We start from the raw sequence: 25,570 nt of genomic DNA on the forward strand, positions 1-25,570 counted from the left end.
CTTTCTCTCTCAGGATTGAAGGAGTTGCAGTTTTCTTGTTCTTAGGTAAACTCTCTTCAGATTTTGCCTCAGAATCCCATCCTACCATATAGCCTACCAGAATCTAGTGAGATGGATAGGCATGTGGGTTGTAGTTGAAAGAGATAGGGTAAGAAACAGTGAAACCATGAGGAATGCCAGTATACAGTCATTATTTGTTTTTGAACACCCTTTAACTCTCTGCTCCTTGAATTTCTTTGCACGAATGAAGTAAAAACTAAATGAAACTTGAGTAATGTCTGCTGCTCAAGGGACTTACCTTTGGTCTGTGTAAATATGGTTTCTGTGGTGAGACACTAAATGCACTTAACTTCCTTTTTCAACAACAAATTTGTCAGTTATCAGTAAGCTCCGTGCCACCCAGACTTAAGCTTTTTTGCCTCCAGCTCCCTGCAAAGAAACAAGCCCAGCAAGGCTCCAGGGTAAGTTATAGCTTAATATGTGGGAATTGGTATAATTTGGTGTGGGAAGATTTGTGGGGACATGAAGATCCGGGACAGAGACAGATGTGAGACCAGTGTCCAAATTGAAAATAGTCCCTGGTTTCTTATTTCAGACTTATTACAGCAGGAGCAATCATGATTTCCCTTGAGTCTGACTAGAGTACAAAGTTAGGGTTAATGCCATCAGTCCCCACCATTATTCAAGGAGCATGGAGTCTGTGATGCAGCTCAGTCTTTGCTGAGGGTTCTTTGTTTTTTCATCAACAAGGGAAGATGGCACAAAGTGGTAAGAAAAGAGTATGGTCAGTGAGATTCATTGGGAAAGCTTGACCTATTCAGGCAGAAAAAGAGGATTTGGATTTCTGCTCTGTATAAATTATCTAGTTGCTTAGTGAAGGAACATTTTTATGTATAGGCTCCTCGCTTTGGTAAGTTTAACTTTCACAGGTACAGCAACAGATAGTAAATTCTCAGGAGAGAAAGAAAGAAAGTCAGATCATAGATTTGGGGGCTGAAGGAGCTCTTAGAGATCCAAATCCTTCACCATACAGATGGGAAAACTGAGAGACAGTGAAGTGAAGACACTTAAGATCACCCAGCTAGTTAGTCGCAGAGCTGGAACTAGAACATGTGTCTTCTAAACTACGGTCCCTTTTTCCTACAGAAGCGGGCATCTCCCAGAGAATACTGTAAATATATTTATAACTGTGTTGCATTTTAGGTTAGGAAAGGAGAAAATATGCCAGATGACAAAATCTGTTGAAATGATTTCAAAGTCTGTTCAGAGGCATTTCTCGATCCTTTGAAAGCTGCTTTTTGGCCCAAGTTCAGACCTACTGCATAGCAGAGCCCCAAAAAGAGGCACCTATCTTTTCAGTAATTATTGTTCTTATTACGTTGAGTGCTAGCAATCTCTCTGGTTCTGAGACAAGATGACTGAGTCAAAAGGAGACTTCCAGTTGGGTAATCCTTCAAGGTGGACTGTGCCACAACAGTTGGTACCAGAATCATTTTGGATAGAATGATAACAAGCTTTATTGTGCTTTTTGGGTGGAGTAGTCTCAGTCCCAAGGATCCTGCAAGTGGGAACATTTTTATTTTGGTTTTCAAATGGACGTGGGAGTCCTTGCCATTTCTATTAATTGAGGAGTTTATCCCTTAGCTGTGACACAGTAAAATTATTCACTGTTGAAAGTATGTGATAGGTCGATATATTGAGGCTGAAAACAGCCTGAACTATACTGAGAATCAAGTCATGCATTTGGGGGTAATTATCTTTGGAATAGTTCCTTTTGAACAGAGGGCCTTCTTTGATCAAAACAGTTCCTTTTGGGGCTCAACTGGAAAAGTTGTTGAGTTCAAGTTGTGCAGACTGCTCAAATCCTGGCAGTGGTGGAGCACAGGGCTTCAAATGAGTAAGCATACTTCTGGATGATTTTGGGTGGCTTTTCACAGCTAGTTGTGTTTGAGGTAAGTCAGTTGATGTCCTAAGAGGCAGGACAGTCTATGGACCTAATAAAGAGAACAGAGCTGTCTTTGTGAAACCATCTTTTCTAAGTGTTTCAACAATCAGAGCAATGATTGGCAGGAAGTCTATGCTTTACTTAAAAACTTTTGCTCAAAAAGTCTCATATTTCAGGTCGAGATGTTTTATATTAAATGTTCATCTAGTATTGATTCACATGCATCAGAGGCAGAGTGATGAAGTATATGAACCAACACACAGAGAGACAAAAAGTTTTGGTTCTAGGCCAAGTTATGCCAATGATTCAGTTTTGACCTTGGGCAAGTTGCTTTATTTTTCTGGGTCTCAGTAGCCTCACCTATAATAAGGGGGGAGGGGTTTGAAATAGATGGCCTTCAATTTCCTTCCTAGTAATACAAATGTTTGACTCTAGGCTCCTGGTGCCTGAGAAGAGCTGCATATCATGAAGTGGTAAATAATGGGACCATAGTAGGGAAATCTAACTACAGTGAACCTTCTTGAAATACAGTCTAGATCTCAAAGTGAACTCAGTAATCTTTGCTAAGGGCCATTATACTTCTTTCAGAGTAACATCATCATGAGAACTTCAACTTTCAGAGCACAGGCAAGTGTTTTGTAAATAATTTCCTTTTTTTTCAAATGATAAGATGCAAACATACAAGGGAGCAAGTTCTGTAATCTGATTTCCACAATGACAGTGTCACTCAATCAGTATTTCTCAATCTTTTAAGTTCAAAGTTCCCTTTGAAAAACATAAAAATCTCACTAAAAAGTTATTGTGGACTTGCTTAACTAGGAACCAGATCTTGGAGTCCTAGAAAAACCTATTCCATCACATTGACATTTCCCAAATACTGTGGGCCCAGTAGCCAAAAAGATTTTTTTAGATCTGCACTTTCAGCAGTATGTATTATATGGACAATAATTTTGATTTCCAAATATATTTACTGTAATAAGGAATTTTCTTTTCAAGTAACACATATTTTCCACTTTTCTACTTTAAGAATTATTGCATTAGTCTTAGTAAATATTTCTCACACCTATGCTTTTGGGGAGATTTTCTAAACTCAGAGAAGTACAGCATCCAATGAAAGGCTTATGGAGATTACTCTCTGTACAAGTAAAGTGGAAATGAACTAAGATTTATTTAACATATACAGTGTACCAGACATGAAAATATATACATTTTCTACTTAAAGATGTACATTTTCTATTTAATCTTTATAATAATATATGTTGCAGGCACTATGATCCTAATTTTATAAACGAGGAAACTGAAACCAAGAGATATGAAGTGAGTCTTTTCAGGCTAGACAGCTGATAAGTGAGTCAAGATATGAATCCAGGTCTGGCCAAAGAACACGATTCTTTCCATCTCCAAAATGCTGCCCCAAGTACAAAAATGATGAATAATTAGGCCTCCTTCTTACCTGATTAAAAATCCAGTAAAGATGCATGAAGGGAAGTTCAATTCCAACTCTAAGATATTAGTTTGTGAATAGTCTAATTGCTTTAATTTATTTTAAGGGTAAAATAATTTTCACTTCTAATTTATGGGGAAAATGTCTAGATTTGCAGAATAGATACAAACTTTTGTGTTTCTGACATTAAGCCAGGTTATTTACAGTTGATTTGAATTAATTCAGGAAATGGCTGAGTTCCAGATTCCAGTTGCTCTTCTTTGGCTGTGGTTATGAGTGATTGAATGAAGGACACCATGGTCATGGGTATAGGACTGGCTTGGATAATTCATGTGAGACTTCTGTGGTTTAAATAAGAAGAAAAAGGGGGAAAAAAGACAAGTTACATTCCCAAATGGCCTGTAGATATTTTCCCCTGTAGAGTGGGAAGGGCCTCCATCAGCAACATTTCTCTATTTAGTTCTCACTTCTCCTCCCAAGATGACAAGCTCACATACTGGCCCTATTATCAAAGAAAATAAGAGCCACAAATCTGACAGACATGTTCATTTAGTGGTATTAGTGACTTAATGATGAGGGGTGAAAAGAGGGAGAGGACTAAGAGGGTAAATCTTTATAGAGTTGTACTAGGAAAAGAGCAGTTACTTTGATGCCAGAAGCCTATGTTCTACACTCTTCACTCTGCCACTTGCATAGCATTCAGATAAATGTGATCACTTCTTGGAGTCTCAGTTTCCTGATCTGTAAAATGGGGATGATATCCTCTGACCTAATTTGTTATATATATATATATATATATATATGGTGTAAAATATGTATATATATATATACACATTTAATAATGATTAACAGCAATTATAGATGTAATAATGATGTGTAAAGTGTAAATCAGCAGGTAGGTTGAGATAGTGGCAGCTGTATCAATGATGGCAGTGGCAGTGCTGATGGTATTAGTTAGGGGTGGGGGTTTAGAGGAGCCAGGCCCGTAATGTCATGGCAAGTTAGAGCAGAAGGTAGTTAACATGATCCAGTTCATATTGTCTTATTTTAATAATGAGGGAAATGAAACCCATGTAAGGGAAGGGGATTAGCAGGACAACACAAAGAGACAGAATTTGAATAGTTACTAGAATCCAAGTGTTTTAGCTCCAAATCCAGTGTTCTTTTTAATAAATTCTACTGCTTGAGATTCCCCATCCTATCTGTCTTGTTATATTCAGCTCACTACTCTTATAAATACATTGTTCCAGTACTCTATCCATAGATCTATTATAGTTTGGGTTCATAGGCAAAACTCGTTAAAGATCCCCTACACTGACACCTGGTGGGCAATCATTTGCCATATATGTATAGTCATAAAAGTGCTAGAAATAGAACCAAGATTATTAGCTTCTTCATCTTTGAAGAATGGCCTTATCCACAGAAATGTTACTTTAAGGTATTTCTGTGCAACAAATTGTTTGCAGAGAAGAATTTTAGCTGTCTCTACTCATGAAGATCCTCATTATGACTGCAATTGTAATAGCTGTGACTTTGAGAAAGAAACTTTATCCTGCTGAACCTTCATTTTCTGATCCGTAAAGGGGTATAATAATAATTAACTCAGAGTTCTCTCAAAGATCAAAGATAATATATTAACAGCGCTTAGCTAAAAACGGACAGGATGCATGTGGAAACTTCTTGGATTTAGTAGTTCACTGAAACTTAGGAGTCTGGTACAAATTCTGATGCTGCCATAAAATAAGTTCATTTTGGCTATAACTTTGTGAAAGCACAGCATTGAGCTAGTTGGTTGGGAAGTGAAGCTGCTTTTGGGTAGACATTATTGGTACCTATGCTGTTCTTGGACTCAGACATAGTATGAGTCATATTTAGTGACATGACATACATTTGTGTTCTGAGACAAAATTTAGTTATTTCCATAAAGTCAAGTGTTTAATGACATAATAATAATTCATTTAACTGGCTCTAAAATAAAAGGTTGAGATTACAGGCTTTGGAGCTTTTAGATTTGTTAGACTCCAACCTTATTATCCTTGCCTTGACCATATTTTCCTCAGTAACAAAGGGTGAAAAACTATTGCTGTTGTTCAGGAGAGTAGCTTATGGGAGAGACATTAGAAATAAAACTGCCTAAGGCTCTGCTAATATGTGCCTATTCTCCATACTCTTACCTTTATAAACCAATGTGTATGAACTGAGATCCTACTACACGCCTAACCCTCTGCTAAACAAAATGAGGGATATAAAAGTGTAAGATACAGTCTTCCCTCATTGAGACTACATTCTTATAGTGTAGCCTAAAAGTCCAGTACAAATACAAAGAAGGAAGAAGTCAGAATAGGTTGCCCCATGCAAGAAAAAGATGAGATTTGAGATGGGATCTGGAGAGTGGAATAAAATATATACTTCTGAGATGGGATACAGGAGAAAGGAGTTTGATGAAGTTTTAATCATAAATTTTTTGTTTTTGTTTTTGTTTTTGTTTTGCGGTACACGGGTCTCTCACTGTTGTGGCCTCCCCCGTTGTGGAGCACAGGCTCCGGACGTGCAGGCTCGGCGGCCATGGCTCACAGGCCTAGCCACTCTGCGGCATATGGGATCTTCCGAGACCGGGGCACGAACCTGTGTCCCCTGCATTGGCAGGCGGACTCTCAACCACTTGCACCACCAGGGAAGCCCTAGTCATAATTTTATAACAACCTTCATTATCAGGAACATCCGTAAAGCTGCACATTTGAAGAGAATCTTGTTAGCTCAATCATGGTACCTGATTTTCCTGCTCTGATTATTAGATTAGAAGGCTGTGCTGGTCATTCCCTTTAGGGTTTAGCTCCCATTACAGGCCCCTCTTTCAAGAAGAGGCATCTCTATGAAGGTACTGGCCTTTGATGTAGGCAGTGTGTACCCTGGATAGAGCACTGAACACTGGATAAACCAAGAGGCATTTACTTCTTTAAGGATGGTATTGGAGGCACTGGGAATTTAGCCCTCATCTCTATCTGGGTGGTTCGCAGTCATAGAGCTAGGAGCTGAAGTATATACTAAAGATATGGTATTTTCACAGGTTATAATTTTGCCTGGGTTGCATTTTTTTGTGTGGTCCTGCTTAGCTGAGTTGGTTATGCAACAGCAATGAGGTTAAGTCTTTAGGATTAATCCCCACATGAGCCAGTTAACATCAATTTTTTTAATAGTGCTATATATTTAGCCTTGTTCTAGGGTGAGAGAGAGAGCGAGAGCGAGAGCGAGAGAGAGTGAGAGAGAGAGAGGACAAAATTTAGGGCATAATCCCTGACTTCACAAAGCTCACAGCCCGGTGTAGAGAGATTCATAAACAGGTAAACAATAAAAGAGTTGTCATAAGGCAGAATATTTGCCCAGTTAAAATATTTACTAAATGATTATGTGCTAGTTATTCTGCTAGGTTCTAGAGATTTAAAGATGAGTAAGTCATGCGCTTTGGCTTCAAGAATGCTCATAGTTTAGTTAGAAATAAAGAGATATAAATGGAAACATTCTAGAGCAGTGAGTGTATCATTAAAACAATCCTTATGATGACATGGCAGCCCAGATTTGCCTTTTTGATATATCATTTTGGCAGCAGAGTATAGAATAGATTTTAAGAGAGCAATCCTCAAAGCAGGTAGATCAGTTAAAGAGTGTTTTAATAATCCAGAGAGAGAGGAGGGAGAGAGAGTGGGAGAATGAGAAAACTTGGTTGATTTAATGAGAGTGAAGGTATCTAGGATTATTTTAAGGCTTCTGGCTCTTGTAATTGGATAGATGGTGTGGATAAGTAAAAGGTCAGGGAGTATGATGAGTTTAGTTTTGAATATTTTTATTTTGAGATGCCTGGGAGATATTGAAATGGGAAATCTCCACTGAAAGTTAGACATATAGGTTTAATATCTGAGAGGAGGCCAACCCTGGACATTGAGACATAAGAGTCATCTGGATATGGGTGGTAACAGAAGTCATGAAACTGGGTGATGTTACTTAGCACGAGGGCACTGAATAAGAAAAGAATATGCAGACCTAAGGAAACCAAACATTTAAAGGATGTGCAGAGATAAAAGAAACCATAAAGGAGACTCGGTATGAATGGATAGATAGTTAAGAGGAGAGTCAAGAAAGAGTTGTGGCTTAGAAGCCAACAGAAGAGAACATTTAGAAAACATGGAAATGATCAGACTGTGTCCAAGCCGGCAGAGAAGCCCTGCCTGATTTAGCAATGTGATGGTCACTTGTCACCTTTATTAAAGTAGTTTCAGTGATGTTGTAAAGATATGCATGTCACCTTGGAGTGCATTAAAGAATGGATATAAAATGAGAAAAAGAAAACAGTCAGTGTCAAAAACTATTGTGAGACGTTTATTTAAGACGAGAAGGAAAATGACAAAGAGCTAGAATAAGATACATTGACAAGAGTAGTATTATTTTGAGTGTTGGAGAGACTTGATGACAAATATCTAGCTGAGAGTGAAGGACAACATGATGATCTAGGAGTGAAAGGGAACAGCTAATGAAAGAAGATCCTGAGAAAGATAAAAGGGATTAAGAGCATGGGAATTCATCTTGTGCAATAGGAAAGACAGCTGTGTTGGGAAGGATGCAGTTGTAGATAAGATTGTGTGGGTTGGAAGGGGACAATGGATGAAACTGAGTTGTTTCTCACCCAATAACCTCAATTTTCTTGTGATTTAAGAGGTAAGTTTCTCTGCTGAGAAAGTTGGGGGATGGGAGAACAGGAGAGAAGAAACTTTAAAAGAGTTGTGAAGGTGCTGCATAGGCAATAGGAGAAGAAACTAATCAGGCATGTGCAAAAAGAGGCTGGAGCAAAAAATCTTAGGCTGGAGATCATACTCTTCTAATTTTAGCATTTCAAATAGATACTGGTATTTTTAATAGGATCATTCGGCAGTTTGGATAGTAAAAAAGAAAATGGATTGTGGACTTGATCTGGGATTAAGACCTTGCCAGGCTGGTACAGCAGAAGAATGATGAGCAAAGAAGTTGAGGGTTCTTGTGTGAGAATAGTTAATTTGACCATTTAATGTAGTCTGTGTAAGGGAGGAAGTAAGATGAGGGCGGGTGCCAGATTGGCTGAGGAGAAATGGTGAGATTTAGAAATTTCAGGTCTCTGGGAGTGTCTGGTGCAAGCTAGCATAGTGAAACTTGCAGTGAAGTTCAGTGATTTTAGTGTTAGAGAAAGCAAACCATCTGAAGAGTCAGGAATTTATGAAGCTTGGCAGAGAGTACAAATTTGAAAAGTTCTGGAATAAGGAAGAGTTTACTTTTGACTCAGAGTGTCAGGAATAGTGAATGCTGTGAGCTGCTAATCTGAAAGGGCTTTGGAAAAGTACAAAACTGCGATATCCTTGTATAACATTTCACATGTTTTATAAATGAAGTTATCTTTGACTCCTCAAGCAGTCTCCCAAACACTGGTCAATTCCGTATCTGACTTTTACTTGAAATTCCAATATTCATGCCATACCAAGTCAGAGCTTTTTTTTTTTTTTTTTACTTCCTTGATTGTTGGAATAGTAGGATGATCGATTATTCTGTTTGTCCTGGACTGTCACCAAAAATCTTACATGCTGGGAAGCCCTCAGTTCTAGGCAAACCTGGACTGTTGGTCACCCTACAAACTCACAACTAATTTGGACCTCCTGTCTCTGGTCTCCCAATCCATCTTCCACACTGTTGCCAGAGTGATCTTTCTAAAACACAAGTATAGTAATATCACATCTCTTCCCAGAATCCTTCAATAATTCCCCATAAAACTCTCCATGATCTAGTTGCATCTACCTTTTAAGTTGCTTTTCCCTTCCACTACCTTCTTCCACTCTAACCTCCTATTCCACCTTCCCCACCATCTCACCCTGTTTTCCAGCTGGTATAGAACACCTATTCTTCCTTTCTATGGGTCATTCATTTTTATACTTTGAGAACTTTGAATGCTTTTCATTCACCTCTGAAACTCTTTTTTTCATCCATTTTTCCTACAGCCTTCCCACTCCAGCTGTTTATTAAAAGTGAACTTATCCTTCAGGATGAGCTCTCATACTCCTCTTCTGTGCAGGATTCATTTCTACTTTCACAGAAATTTCTTTGTTATCCCTTTCATGGCACATTTAAAAATCTATTATGGTTATTTATTCTTATGTCTTTTTCTCCTTAAATGACTATAAACTTCTTGAGGACGACAATCATGTATTATTCTTCCTTGAAATTTCCCACCCCACTGCACTATCTTCATCAATTAACATATCAAATACACATAAAGCAGAATGTCCCTTTGCTGGATAAAATTATGAATTGCTAAATCCCAGATGAATGGTATTGATAATACAAAGTTCAGCCTTTCTTGAAGAGGTGGAACTTGACCACAGCTTTGAAGGGCAATTTAGATTTAAATACAATAGTGTATAATTCAGGCAAAGTAAGGTTAACTTTTATCTTCTCCCCAGCCACCATCAGCATTTTTCTCTCTAACCCTTTCCCTGTAGTGACCAATAAAAGAATGCAGGTAGCTTGACATAAGTGCCATCTTCTCTGGCTCGAGGTGCTCTATCTCTCATAATTTAATAGAAGCAGCCCAACATGGTTGAAAGAATGTTAAGTAAGAGGCATACAAACCTGACTTCCGGTCCTAGTTTCACCATATTTTAACCCTGTGACTTTGGACAGGGTACTGAGTTGTTCTTGAATACATCTCTTTGTCAGCTAAACAATATGGTAGGGGTATTACTGATGTCTGTCCTGCTTACCTCACAGAGATGATGCTGTGCCAACATGAGGATTTCTTATCACCTATGACATTCACCTCAGCTCTTGTCATGCATTGGTTGTGATGTTGGAAATGTAAAAAATATTTTCTCCACCAGACCAGAAGTTTCTCAGGGACAGAGATTATAGTAGATGATTCTATATTCTCCATAGAACCTAGCACAGAATTCATAGTATGATGCTTATTAAATATATGTTGATTGAGTGTTGGCCTCCAAGGCAGCCAGAGCCCTCAAAAGGCCAAAGAAAAAGGTAAATACACAAGTTGTTTTCCTTTTATGATTAATTTCCATGTGGAAAATTAAGCTCTGGGGACTACAGATGTTACCTCTCACTCTTGTTCCAAGTCCCACAAGCCATTTGCTGATGCGATGAGGCAGGTATATCTTTCATTTGCAGAATGACAATCAACAAAAATAAAGTGTTGAGAAGCTTTTGGAAGCAGATCACAAGGACTACCCTCTCCCTGAGGTCTAGATAATAGTGTTGATGGTACTCTGAGATGTTGGGCTGTGCCGGTATCTACCTACAGGATATGTCTGACCACCTCTGATTCTAAATTGAATATTTTGCTCTTTTCTCAGGCTTCTGAAGGCATGTTATTTTCTTAGTTTTAAAGGGTAAGTGCAGCAAATATTGATGATAATAGCCCAAATCAGAAGACAACTTTTGAGGGAAATAGCAAGCAGCAGAAATATAGGGCTGGCCAAAAAGTTCATTCGGGTTTTCCATAAGCTCTTACCCCATATATTAGGTGACATATCAGGGTTTGCATTTTTACTTAATGATTCCAAATAAGGACTTTACACTATTTTGTATGCAATTGAATCCAATTATATCACCTTTCTTTGGGTGTTTACTAAGTCACAGGTTAAGTCTTGGCTATACGGTCATGAACAGAATAAATCTTTTTATGGCACTAATAGGGCTAACAGCACAGTGAACGAAATGGTCAATAAAAGGTGAGCAAAGATCTACATCACAAGTATTGATGCTACGAAGAGAAATTTCACGGAGTGTGATAGTATGTAATGCTATGTAGGATGACCTAAATAATAGTGTCAGTGAAGATGTCTCTGACCTTCCAATTGAGGTTAAAGGAGCCAGACATGTGAAAAAGAAGGAAGATAATTCCAGACCGAGGAAACAACGTGTGCAGAGGTTTTTCTCAGGAAAAAAGTTTGGCTTCTTCTAGAAACTGAAAGCATCTCAGTGTAATTGAAACAGTAGTGAATGAGGAGAAGAATGGCATGAAATGATGTTAAATGACACGGGAATGGCCTTCAAGCCATGGTGAGAAGTTTGTCCTTAATACAATAGAGAACCAGCAAAGGATTTTAGACAGGAGAATGACAAGATATTTCAAAGAAAAACCACTTAGGCCACAGTGGGGAAGAGGTTAGAAAGCGTTAAGAGATTACATAGTCCCTGCCATCAAGGAGTGCAAAGTCTACTTAAACAGAAAGACATGTTAACAGAATTTCAGTGTGTGTGTAGTAAGTGCCATGACAGAGGTAAGGGAGTATGGATACAAGCGTGGGTTCCAATTCTTATATACCACTTCTACACTATGTAAGTTTTGTGACTTTGGCACAACTTATTTAACCTCTCTGGGTCTCAGTTTTCTCATTTGTAATATGGAAATAATCATTGAGTTGCTATAAGGATTAATGAGATAATATGTGCTTAGCCTATAAATAGATGGTAGCTCTCAATAAGCAGTAGCCATAATTAATGTTAACGTTAGACACAGTATGGGGCTGAACTGCAGGAGACAAGACTAGGGTGCAGGGAATCCAGTAAGGCATCTTCTACAATAATCAAGAGGAACAATGACAGTGGCCTGGGTTAGAACGGCAACAGTGTAAGTGGAGATGGATTGGAGATAGCTTTCAGAGCTTTAAAGGAGACAGAATCACCTGGTTTCTGATTAGATATGGGTGAAATATAGTGATAGGAGTTGGATGAATTCCCAGTTTCTATCCATAGTGTCTGGGAAGAGAGTCATGGCACAGACAGAGAAAGGGAGCTTAGACTCAAGAGTGAATCACCAATCATGTACCCTTTCCTGAGAGAGGAACCAAAAATATGTCTAGATTGAAGGGAAGAGAGATCAGTATCACAGGGGGCACGAGCCAACCACAAATAGTCAATAATAGAGCCAGAGCCAAAGAGAGAGGCACAGAGACAGGAGCAGGGGCAGAGACTGAGAGAAGGAACATGTTCTGACTTTGGACCTTCCATTCAGCCTTCTCCTTTTAGTGGCTTCTTTGGTTGTTCTCCTTTCTAAAATTTCAGTAGTGTCACAGATTGTTAACAGGAAGCTAAATGTTCCCTGAGAGAGTTTATATTTTCACCCTACCCCCCAAAATTCCCCCAGTTTCCCATTACCATGGGGATTTTACACTTAATTGTCACCAGACATATTTGGGGAAAAACCCTTCCTACCTCCCCTTCAGTCTGGAGAAGAAAAAAGATTTTGGAAAGCAGGTCATGCAAATCTCTAAACTTGAAATAAACTGAATTGCAGAAGCATAAGAAACCACAGAAACAAAATAAATTGTGAACATCTTGCTGTTCTGGCCTAATAGGACTTTGTTATTTAGCACAGAGGTATGAAAACAACCTGTCACATTAGTAAGTGAAATTTTCTGTACCAGTGAAGCAGAAACAGATATCCATGTTTATAAAGTGCAGAAGTGGAAGTGTAAACTTGGTGGGTATGAGCTGTTTTTAGTTCTTAGAACTGTAATGCACTTGATGTAGCCTCCCTTGCTCTCTCACAAACCTATGCATAGACAATAGATAATAGTAGAAACAGGATCAATACTGAAGTAATATGGAAATAATCACTGGGCTGCTATGAGGATTAATGAGATAATATGTGCAATAAAATGTGAGATAATATGTGAGATAGAAGTGGGTGGTAAGGAGGGGTGGGTGACATGTGTGAGGACAGATGTTTAGTTATATCCTGATGGCATAGCTAGAGTAATTCTAATGTTACAAGATCATAAGGTCCTACTATGGGGTTAGAAACGTTCTGCCATAATGTGCCCTCCAGATATCACAATGATCCTCATTCTATTAAAAAGTCCCTCCTAAGCAGGGAGAGGCAACTGGTATAGTGGAAATAGCACAGACTTTGGATCAAGTCAGGCATGGTAGTAAATCCAATTTTTACCATTTTTTAACTTTGTTACCTAAGACAATTTACTGAATCTCTCTGAACCTCAGTTTCTCATCCGCACTATAAGAGTAATAATAGTAACTTACAATGGTTGTGAGAATTGAATTATGTAATGCATGTGAAAAATTCCATTGCAGATTCTGGGGTACATAATTGATAGGCCATTATAATTATTTCATTTCTTTTCACCTGTGAGTACCCCTCTACCTTTGTTCTAAGTCATACATACACAAGCATGACTCTTTAAGATATATCACAGATAGGTCAAATAGGGAGTATAAGAGGAGGGAAAATGAAAGTACTCTTTAGAGTAATGGTAGCTTATAAAGTTGACTCTCTTTTATCTGTGAATTAATCCTTTGGGGTTCTGTTCTTTTATCACATTTCTATTCCCTGGAGTAGGACATAGAATGATATAGGAAGTCATTTTGCTACTTATGAAGAGAATCTAAGAGGCCACTCCTTTGTTTTTGTAAACATACTTAAAAAAACAAAACAAAAACAATACCAACAACAAAACTCCACCTGAGGAAACCTCAGTACTTTTTTTTTTTTCCAATTCTAGCTCTAAAGGCAACAAACATTCCTGCAGTACGGACAGAAGCTATGTTTGTAAAATTTGTCTTTGAGAGGAAAACAAATGATGGACAGAAGGGTGTGTGGAAAGATTAACCACCCTTTCCTCCTTTTTGAAGTCCCAGATCTTTCATTTAGTAGATTTGTGGCCTTAATAAATCCCTCTCTGGGCCTTGCTTCTTCTACCTGTATCATATGGTGGCTGAATTAAATGTTTTTTAAAGGTCCTTTTCAGTCTAAAATTCTACAAATAAAATAACAAGGTTGTTGCTGCCCTGCCATTCTTATTTGCAAAGAGCCTGCATAAATCCATGGACAGACCTTGAGAAGCCCTAAAAATTATTGTATATTCCCCATGTCTTACATATAATACACAATAAAAATTATACTAAAGCATAAAATAAACTAAGGAAGTCCAAAAAACTTTCTCATTATGATGAATAATGAAAAAAATATTAAATCTTAAATTGTTTCAAAAAATGATTTTGGTGGCCTATTTTGCTGGTACCTTAATCAATGTTCACTGTGGCTGTTGGATAATCTGCCAAGACATGATGTCACACCAGTACAGAATTGCCCTTAGATAGAGAATAGGTCTCTTCCCTTTCCAATCACATAAGGGAAAACATCCTGGTTCAGCTTCTAAATCCATATATTACTGAAAAAATTCATGTACATTTGGAATGAAACCTAAGCTAAGAGAAAGAGAGAAAATGCATGAAAACCACCAGCTATTGTGATAGAATAATAAGGAGGTAATATTCCCAAGCCATGAAAATCAACCAGGATACTGGTAATGCAGGCTAAAGGAGGCAGGTCTGTTTTCCAGGTGCTGTGGTGTCAAGTTAGGAAGTCAGGACCCAGTGAGCAAGGTGGAAGACAAAGGAGAGGCAAGAAGACCTGAACAACAAGACTGGACTTCTACCATTGCAATTGGGAAATAGTGAACAATGGTCATCCCAACCAGAGCTTGAGGCAAGAGAAATCTTGATACAAAAGAAAAAGACTCAAATATCACATTATTTTTCTGTGGTTAGAAAAACAGACGGAATATTTCAGGACTTCCTTACCTGCAAGACACAGCTTTGACAATCTGGGAGGGCAAGGCAGTTGGATGACAATTCCATGGTTCTCTGACTGATTCACTGGGTGACCTTGGATCAATAGTGTATCTTCCTTGAGCATCTTCTTCTTCATCTGTAAACAAATCCCTTCTAATTTTAATATCCTATGACTCTGTAGGTATAAAAACAAATCTGGTGATACCTCATCATATTTTTGATTTGCTTTTCTCTAATAATTAATGATGTTGAGCATCTTTTCATATGCTTGTTGGCCATCTGCATGTCTTCTTGGAGAAATGTCTGTTTAGGTTTTCTGCCCATTTTTTGAATTTTTTTAATGAGCTGTACAAACTGTGTGTTTTGGAAATTAATCCCTTTGTCAATTGCATTGTTTGTAAATAATTTCTCTCATTCCATAGGTTGTCTTTGTGTCTTGTTGATGGTTTCCTTTGCTTTGCAAAAACTTTTAAATCTAATAAAGTCCACCTTGTTTGCTTCTCTTTCCATTACTCTAGTAGATGGATTATAAAAAAAAAACTATTGCTGTGAGTTATGTCAAAGAGCGTTCTGCCTATGTATTCCTCTAGGAGTTTTATAGTATCTACTCTTACATTTATATCTTTAATCCATTTTATGTTTATTTTTGTGTATGGTGTTAGAGAATGTTCTAATTTCATTCTCTTACCTGTAGCTGTCCAGTTTTCCCAGCACCACTTATTAAAGGGATTGTCTTTGCTCCATTGTATATTCTTGCCTCCTTCATCATGAGATTAATTGACCATAAGTGTGTGGGTTCATTTCCGGGCTTTCTATAATGCACCATTGATCTATATGTTGATTTTGTGCCAATATCATACTGTTTGATTACTGTAACTTTGAAGAATAGTCTAAAATCAAAGAGTATGATTACTCCAGCACATTTATTTTTCTTTTGTTTTTAACATCTTTATTGGAGTATAATACCTTTACAATGGTGTGTTGCTTTCTGCTTTATAACAAAGTGAATCAGTTATACATATACATATGTTCCCATATCTCTTCCCTCTTGTGTCTCCCTCCTGCAACTTCCTCCCTCCCACCCTCCGCATCCCACCTATCCAGGTGGTCACAGAGCACCGAGCTGATCTCCCTGTGCTATGCAGCTGCTTCCCACAAGCCATCTATTTTACATTTGGTAGTATATATATATGTCCATGCCACTCTATCACTTTGTCACAGCTTAACCTTCCCCCTCCCCATATCCTCAAGTCCATTCTCTAGTAGGTCTGAGTCTTTATTCCCATCTTGCCCTTAGGTTCTTCATGAAATATTTTTTTTGTAGATTGCATATATGTGTTAGCATACGGTATTTGTTTTTCTCTTTCTGACTTACTTCACTTTGTATGACAGACTCTAGGTCCATCCACCTCACGACAAATAACTCAACTTTGTTTCTTTTTATGGCTGAGTAATATTCCATTGCATATATGTGCCACATCTTCTTTATCCATTCAACTGTTGATGGACACTTAGGTTGCTTCCATGTCCTGCCTATTGTAAATAGAGATGCAAAGAATATTTTGGTACATGACTCTTTTTTTTTTCTTTTATTTGGTATGCGGGACTCTCACTGTTGTGGCCTCTGCCGTTGCAGAGCACAGGCTCTGGATGTGCAGGTGCAGCGGCCACGGCTCATGGGCCCAGCCACTCCGTGGCATGTGGGATCCTCCCGGACCAGGGCACGAACCCATGCCCCATGCATCAGCAGGCAGATTCCCAACCACTGGGCCACTAGGGAAGCCCTGTACATGACTCTTTTGAATTATGGTTTTCTCAGGGTATATGCCCAGTAGTGGGATTGCTGGGTTGTATGGTAGTTCTATTGTTAGTTTTTAAGGAACCTCCATGCTGTTCCCCATAGTGGCTGTACCAATTTACATTCCCACCAACAGTGCAAGAGTGTTCCCTTTTCTCCACACCCTCTCCAGCATTTAATGTTTCTAGATTTTTTGATGTTGGCCATTCTGACCAGTGTGAGAAGATATCTCATTGCAGTTTTGATTTGCATTTCTCTAATGATTAATGATGTTGAGCATTCTTCCATGCGTTTGTTGGCAAACTGTATATCTTCTTTGGAGAAATGTCTATTTAAGTCTTCTGCCCATTTTTGCATCAGATTGTTTGTTTTTTGATTTTGAGCTTCATCAGCTGCTTGTAAATTTTGGAGATTAATCCTTTGTCATTTGCTTCATTTGCAAATATTTTCTCCCATTCAGAGGGTTGTCTTTTCATCTTCACTATGGATTCCTTTGCTGTGCAACAGCTTTTAAGTTTAATTAGGTCCACTTTGTTTATTTTTGTTTTAATTTCCACTTCTCTAGGAGGTGGTTCAAAAAGGATCTTGCTGTGATTTATGTCATAGAGTGTTTGGTCTATGTTTCCTCGAAGAGTTTGATAGTGTCTGGCCTTACATTTAGCTCTTTAATCCATTTTGAGCTTATTTTTGTGTATGGTTTTAGAGAGTGTTCTAATTTCATACTTTTACATGTACCTCTCCAGTTTTCCCAGCACCACTTATTGAAGAGGCTGTCTTTTCTCCACTGTATATTCTTGCCTCCTTTATCGAAGATAAGGTGACCATATGTGCATGGGTTTATCTCTGGGCTTTCTATCCTGTTCCATTGTTCTGTGTTTCTGTTTTGGGGCCAGTACCATACTGTTTGAACACTGTAGCTTTGTACTATAGTTTGAAGTCAGGTAGCCTGATTCCTCCAACTCTGTTTTTCTTTCTCACGATTGCTTTGGCTATTTGCAGCTTTTTGTGTTTCCATATAAATTGTGAAATTTTGTGTTCTAATTCTGTGAAAAATGCCAGTGGAATTTTGATAGGGATTGCATTGAATCTGTAGATTGCTTTGGGTAGTAGAGTCATTTTCACACTGTTGATTCTTCTAATCCAAGAACATGGTATATCTCTCCATCTATTTGTATCATCTTTAATTTCTTTCATCAGTGTCTTATAATTTTCTGCAGACAGGTCTTTTGTCTCCTTAGGTAGGTTTATTCCTAGTTATTTTATTCTTTTTGTTGCAATGGTAAATGGGAGAGTTTCCTTAATTTCACTTTCATAATTAGTGTATAAGAATGGGAGAGATTTCTCTGTATAAATTTTGTATCCTGCTACTTTACCAAATTCATTGATTAGCTCTGGTAGTTTTCTGGTAGCATCTTTCAGAATCTCTATGTATAGTATCATGTCATTTGCAAACACTGGCAGTTTTACCTCTTCTTTTCTGATTTGGATTCCTTTTATTTGTTTTTCTTCTCTTGTTGCTGTGGCTAAAACCTCCAATACTATGTTGAATAATAGTGGTGAGAGTGGGCAACCTTGTCTTGTTCCTGATCTTAGTGGAAAAGGTTTCACTTTTTCACCATTGAGGACAATGTTGGCTGTGAGATTGTCATATATGACCTTTATTATGTTGAGGAAAGTTCCCTCTACGCCTACTTTCTGGGGGGTTTTATCATAAATAGATGTTGAATTTTGTCAAAAGTTTTTTCTGCATCTATTTATATGATCATATGGTTAATCTCCCTCAATTTGTTAATGTGGTGTATCACATTGATTGATTAGCATATATTGAAGAATCCTTCCATTCCTGGGATAAACCCCACTTGATCATGTTTTATGATCCTTTTAATGTGCTGTTGGATTTGGTTTGCTAGTATTTTGTTGAGGGTTTTTGCATCTAAATTCATCAGTGATATTGGCCTGTAGTTTTCTTTCTTTGTGACATCCTTGTCTGTTTTTGATATCAAGGTGATGTTGGCCTCTTAGAATGAGTTTAGAAGTGTTCTTCCCTATGCTATATTTTGGAACATTTTGAGAAGGATAGGTGTTAGCTCTTCTCTAAATGTTTGATAGAATTCGCCTGTGAATCCATCTGGTCCTGGGCTTCTGTTTGTTGGAAGGTTTTAATCACAGTTTCAATTTCAGTGTTTGTAATTGGACTCTTCATATTTTCTATTTATTCCTGATTCATTTCAGAAGGTTGTACATTTCTAAGAATTTGTCCATTTCTTCCAGATTGTCCATTTTATTGGCATAGAGTTGCTTGTACTAATCTCTCATGATCCTTTGTACTGCTGTAGTGTAAGTTGTTACTTCTCCTTTTTCATGTCGAATTCTATTGATTTGAGTCTTCTCCCTTTTTTCCTTGGTGAGTCTGGCTAATGGTTTATCAATTTTGTTTATCTTTTCAAAGAACCAGCTTTTAGTTGTATTGATTTTTGTTATCATTTCCTTCATTTCTTTTCCATTTATTTCTGATTTGATCTTTACGATTTGTTTCCTTATGCTAACTTTGGGGCTTTTTTGTTCTTTTTTCTCTAGTTGCTTTAGCTGTAAGGTTAGGTTATTTACTTGAGATATTTCCTGTTTCTTAAGGTAGTATGGCATTGCTATAAACTTCCCTCTTAGAACTGCTTTTGCTGCATCCCATAGGTTTTGTGTCATCGTGTCTCCTTTGTCATTTGTTTCTAGGTACTTTTTGATTTTCTCTTTGATTTCTTCAGTGATCTGTTGGTTATTAAATAGTATATTGTTTAGCCTCCATTGGTTTGTATTTTTTACAGATTTTTTTCCTGTATTTGATATCTAGTCTCATAGCACTGTTGTTGGAAAAGATACTTGATATGATTTCAATTTTCTTAAATTTACCAAGGCTTGGTTTGTGACCCAAGTTATGATCTATTATGGAGAATATTCCATGAGCACTTGAGAAGAATGTGTATTCTGTTGTGTTTGGATGGACTGTCCTATAAATATCAGTCAAGTCCATCTTGTTTAATGTGTCATTTAATGCTTGTGTTTCCTTATTTATTTTCATTTTGGATGATCTTTCCATTGCTGAAAGTGGGGTTTTAAAGTATCCTACTATGATTGTGTTACTGTGGATTTTCCCTTTTATGGCTGTTAGTGTGTGCCTTATGTGTTGAGGTGCTCCTATGTTGGGTGCATAAATATTATAATTGTTATATCTTCTTCTTGGATTGATCCCTTGATCATTATATAGTGTGCTTCATTGTCTCTTCTAATAGTCTTTATTTTAAAGTCTATTATTTCTGATAGGAGAATTGCTACTCCAGCTTTCTTTTGATTTCCATTTGCATGGAATAACATTTTCCATCCCCTCACTTTCAGTCTGCATGTGTTCTTAGGTGTGAAGTGGTCTCTTGTAGGCAGCATATATATGGGTCTTATTTTTGTATCCATTCAGGCAATATATGTCTTTTGGTTAGATCATTTAACCCATTTACATTTAAGGTAGTTATCGATATGTATGTTTCTATTACCATTTTCTTAATTGTTTTGGGTTTTTTTATTTTAGGTCTTTTCCTCCTCTTGTGTTTCCTGTGTAGAGAAGTTCCTTTAGCATTTGTTGTAAAGCTAGTTTGGAGGTGTTGAATTCTCTTCCTTTTTGCTTGTCTGTAAAGGTTTTAATTTCTCGATCACATCTGAATGAGATCCTTGCAGGGTAGAGTAATCTTTGTTTTATGTTTTTCTCCTTCATCACTTTAAATATGTCCTGCCACTCACTTCTGGCTTGCAGAGTTCCTGCTGAAAGATCAGCTGTTAACCTTATGGGGATTCCTTTGTGTGTTATTTGTTCTTTTTCCCTTGATTCTTTTAATATTTTTTCTTTGTATTTAATTTTTGATAATTTGATTAATATATGTCTTGTCCTGTTTCTCCTTGTATTTATCCTGTTGGGACTCTTTGTGCTTCCTGGACTTGACTAACTATTTCCTTTCCAATATTAGCAACGTTTTCAACTATAATCTCTTCAAATATTTTCTCAGCCCCTTTCTTTTTCTCTTCTTCTTCTGGAACCCCTATTATTCGAATGTTGGTGTGTTTAATGTTGTCCCAGAGGTCTCTGAGACTGTCCTCAATTCTTTTCATTCTTTTCTCTTTATTCTGCTCTGCAGGTTATTTCCACTATTTTATCTTCTAGGTCACTTGCCCATTCTTCTGCCTCAGTTATTCTGCTATTGATCCCTTCTAGAGAATTTTTAATTTGATTTATTGTGTTATTTATCACTGTTTTTTTTTTCTTTTTTTCGCTCTATAGTTCTTCTAGGTCCTTGTTAAACGTTTCTTGCATTTTCTCTATTCTGTTTTCAAGATACTGGATCATCTGTATTAACATTATTCTGAATGTTTTTTCAGGTAGACTGCCTATTTCCTCTTTATTTGTTAGACCTAGTGGGTTTTTACCTTGCTCCTTCATTTGCTGTGTGTTTTTCTGTCTTCTCATTTTGCTTAACTTACTGTGTTTGGGGTCTCCTTTTTGCAGGCTGCATGTTTGTAGTTCCCATTGTTTTTGGTGTGTGTCCCCAGTGGCTAAGGTTTGTTCAGTGGGTTGTGTAGGCTTCCTGGTTGAGGGGACTAGTGCCTGTGTTCTGGTGGATGAGGCTGGATCTCATCTTTCTGGTGGGCAGGTCCACATCTGATGGTGTGTTTTGGGGTGTCTGTGGCCTTATTATGATTTTCAGCTGCCCCTCTGCTCTTGGGTGGGGTTGTGATCCTGTCTTGCTAGTTGTTTGGCATAGGGTGTCCAGCACTGTAGTTCTCTGGTCATTGAGTGAAGCTGGGTCTTGGTGTAGAGATAAAAATCTCTGGGAGATTTCACTGTTTGATATTCCGTGGAGCTGGGAGGTCTCTTGTAGACCAGTGTCCTGATCTTGGCTCTACCTCCTCAGAGGCACAGCCCTGATGCATGTGTGGAACACCAAGAGCCTTTCATCCACATGGATCAGAGTAAAAGGGAGAAAAGGTAGAAAGAAAGAAAGAGACAAGATTAAATAAAATAAAGTAAAATACAATAAAATAAAGTAATTAAAAAATAATTATTAAGAAAAAAAATTTATAAAGTAATAATAATAAAAAAACCATAACGGACAGACAGAACCCTGGGACAAATGGTAAAAGTAAGTCTATAGAGACAAAATCACACACAGAAGCGTACACATACACACCCACAAAAAGAGAAGAAGGGAAAAAATTATATATATATCTTTTCTCCCAAAGTCCACCTCCTCAATTTGGGATCATTCATTGTCTATTCAGGTATTCCACAGATGCCGGGTACATCAAGTTTATTGTGGAGATTTAATCCTCTGTTCCTGAGGCTTCTGGGGGAAATTTCCCTTTCTCTTCTTTGTTTGCAGAGCTCCCGGGTTTCAGCTTTGGATATGGCCCCACCTCTGCATTTAGTTGGCCTGAGGGCGTCTGTTCTTTGCTAAGACAGGATGGGGTTAAAGGAGCAGCTGATTTGGGGGCTCTGGCTCACTCAGCATAGGGGGAGAGAAGGGTACGGATGCAGGGCGAGTCTGTGGTGGCAGAGGCCAGCATGACATTGCACCCGCCTGAGGTGTGCCGTGTGTTCTCCCGGGGAAGTTTTCCCTGGGTTACGGAACCCTGGCAGTAATGGACTGCACAGGGCCCGTGAAGGGAGGTGTGGATAGTGACCTGTGCTCGCACACAGGCTTCTTGGTGGCTGCAGCAGCAGCCTTAGCGTCTCATGCCCGTCTCTGGGATCTGCATTGATAGCCGCCTGTCTCTGGAGCTCCTTTAAGCAGCGCTCTAGATCCCCTCTCCTCATGCACCAGGAAACAAACAGGCAAGAAAAAGTCTCTTGTCTCTTCGGCAGGTCCGGACTTTTTCCCAGACTCCCTCCCGGCTAGCCGTGGTGCACCAATCCCTTCAGGCTGTGTTCACACAGCCAACCCCAGTCCTCTTCCTGCGCTCTGACTGAAGTCCTAGCCTCAGCTCCCAGCCCCCGCCCGCCCCGGTGGGTGAGCAGACAAGCCTCTTGGGCTGGTGAGTGCTGGTCGGCACTGATTCTCTGAGCGGGAATCTCTCCACTTTGCCCTCTGCACCCCTGTTGCTGTGCTCTCCTCCTTGGCTCTGAAGCTTCCCCCCTCTGCCACCTGCAGTCTCTGCCCTCAAAGGGGCTTCCTAGTGTGTGGGAACCTTTCGTTCTTCACAGCTCCCTCCCACTGGTACAGGTCCCGTCCCTATTCTTTTGTCTCTGTTTTTTTCTTTTTTCTTTTGCACTACCTAGGTACGTGGGGGAGTTTCTTGCCTTTTGGGACGTCTGAAGTCTTCTGCCAGTGTTTAGTAGGTGTTCTGTAGGAGCTGTTCCACATGTAGATGTATTTCTGCTGTATTTGTGGAGAGGAAGGTGATCTCCACGTCTTACTCTTCTGCCATCTTGAAGCTCCTCTTCCAGTACCATTCTTTCTCAAGATAGCTTGGCTATTCTGAGTCCTTTGTGTTTCCATGAGGTATCACCACACACTGGTCACAATGGTTATCATCAAAAAGTCTACAAATAATAAATATTGGAGAAGGTGTAGAGAAAAGGGAGCCCTCCTACAGTGTAGGTGGAAATGTAAATTGGTACACTCACTATGGAGGACAGTCTGGAGGTTCCTTAAGAAAACCAAAAATAGAGTTATCATGTGATCCAGCAATCCCACTTCTGTGCATATATCCAGAAAAGCCAAAAACTAATTCAAAAAGGTACATGCACCCCAATGTTCATAGCAGCACTATTTACAAAAGTCAAGACATGGGAGCAACCTAGGTTCCATTGACAGATGAATGGGTGAAGATGTAGCTGTGTATATATATATATATATATATATATATATATATATATATATATATATATATATATATATATATATATATCTTACTCATCCATAAAAAATGAAGTAATGCCATTTGTAGCAACATGCATGGACCTAAGATTATCATACTCAGTGAAGTAAGTCAGACAGAGAAAACCAAATATGATATGATATCACTTCCATGTAGAATCTAAAATAATGGTACAAATGAACTTATTTACAAAACAGAGATAAACTCACAGACATAGAAAACAAACTTACAGTTACAAGAGGGGAAAGGGAGAGAGGGATAAATTAAGAATTTGAGATTAAGTGGTACACACTACTGTATATAAAACAGATAAACAACAAGGACCTATTGTGTAGCACAGGGAACTATATTCAATATCTTGTAATAACCTGTAATGGAAAAGAATCCGATATAACTGAATCACTTTGCTGTACACTTGAAACTTTGTAAATCAACTATATTTCAATTAAAAAAAGATCTGGGTGTCAGCTAAAGTACTGGTTAACCATTATACCCTTTTTCTTTCTTTTTTTTTTTTGTTTGCTTGTTTGTTTTGGGCAGGGATCATAACTTCACGGCTTACCTTGATGAATATACTGAAATATTCAAGATGGGCAGCAACAATACCAGCAATGCTGAGACTCACTGCAATGTCACTAATTTGACATTTCAGTACTCCCTCTACGCCACCACCTACATCCTCATATTCATCCCTGGTCTACTGGCCAACAGTGCAGCCTTGTGGGTTTTGTGCCGCTTCATCAGCAAGAAAAATAAAGCCATCATTTTCATGATCAACCTCTCTGTGGCTGACCTTGCTCATGTGCTGTCCTTACCCCTCCGGATTTACTATTACATCAGCCACCACTGGCCTTTCCAGAGGGCCCTTTGCCTACTGTGCTTCTACCTGAAGTATCTCAACATGTATGCCAGCATTTGTTTTCTCACATGCATCAGCCTTCAGAGGTGCTTCTTTCTTCTCCAGCCTTTCAGGGCCAGAGACTGGAAGCGTAGGTATGATGTGGGCATCTGTGCTGCCGTCTGGGTCATCGTGGGGACTGCCTGTTTGCCATTTCCCATCATGAGAAGCACAGACTTAGCCAACAACACTGAGTCCTGCTTTGCTGATCTTGGTTACAGGAAAATGAATGCAATGGCTTTGGTTGGGATGATTACAGCTGCTGAGCTGGCAGGATTTGTGATCCCAGTAGTCATCATTGCATGGTGTACCTGGAAAACCACTATATCCTTGCGACAACCACCAGTGGCTTTCCAGGGAATCAGTGAGAGACAGAAAGCACTGCGGATGGTTTACATGTGTGCTGCGGTCTTCTTCATCTGTTTCACTCCCTATCATATTAACTTTATTTTTTACACCATGGTAAAGGAAACCATCATTAGCAGTTGCTCCATTGTCCAAAGCTCACTGTATTTCCACCCTTTTTGTCTATGTCTTGCAAGTCTCTGCTGCCTTTTGGATCCAATTCTCTACTATTTCATGGCCTCAGAGTTTCGTGACCAACTATCCCGCCATGGCAGCTCCATGACTCGTTCCCGCCTAATGAGCAGAGAGAGTGGTTCATCAATGATTGGTTAAAAATAAAATAGATCTTTGATTATGGCTTTGTTTAACTATGATTCCTGGCTTTTTGCAAAGGCGAAAATGACCAGCCAGACAATTTTGTTAATTGAATTTTGGGAACAACAGAAATATTTGTGGTTACAGGGGTGGGATGGTGGAGGGAGAGTGTGAAAAATCTGGGAGAGGAAGGGAAGATGGGAGTTGTATGTTTCCTCTTTGAAATTCAAGGCACTTTCTTACTTAAGAGATATAGATCAAGGCTTTACAGATGTCTTAAACAAATGG

The 25,570-nt window shown here is 38.6% G+C and overlaps 1 protein-coding gene across 1 annotated transcript; it reads left to right on the plus strand.

Moving 5' to 3' along the window:
• The first annotated feature begins 382 nt into the window (after positions 1 to 382).
• LOC309797076 (putative P2Y purinoceptor 10) lies at positions 383 to 25,416 on the plus strand. The gene is made up of 2 exons (XM_082610504.1): positions 383 to 461; positions 24,265 to 25,416. The coding sequence occupies exon 2, from the start codon at positions 24,314 to 24,316 to the stop codon at positions 25,298 to 25,300; it is 987 nt and encodes a 328-aa protein (XP_082466630.1). The 5' UTR covers positions 383 to 461; positions 24,265 to 24,313; the 3' UTR covers positions 25,301 to 25,416.
• The last annotated feature ends 154 nt before the right edge of the window (positions 25,417 to 25,570 follow it).

The sequence above is a fragment of the Mesoplodon mirus genome (assembly GCF_964341445.2).
Source record: "Mesoplodon mirus genome assembly, chromosome: X".
NCBI lineage: Eukaryota > Metazoa > Chordata > Mammalia > Artiodactyla > Ziphiidae > Mesoplodon > Mesoplodon mirus.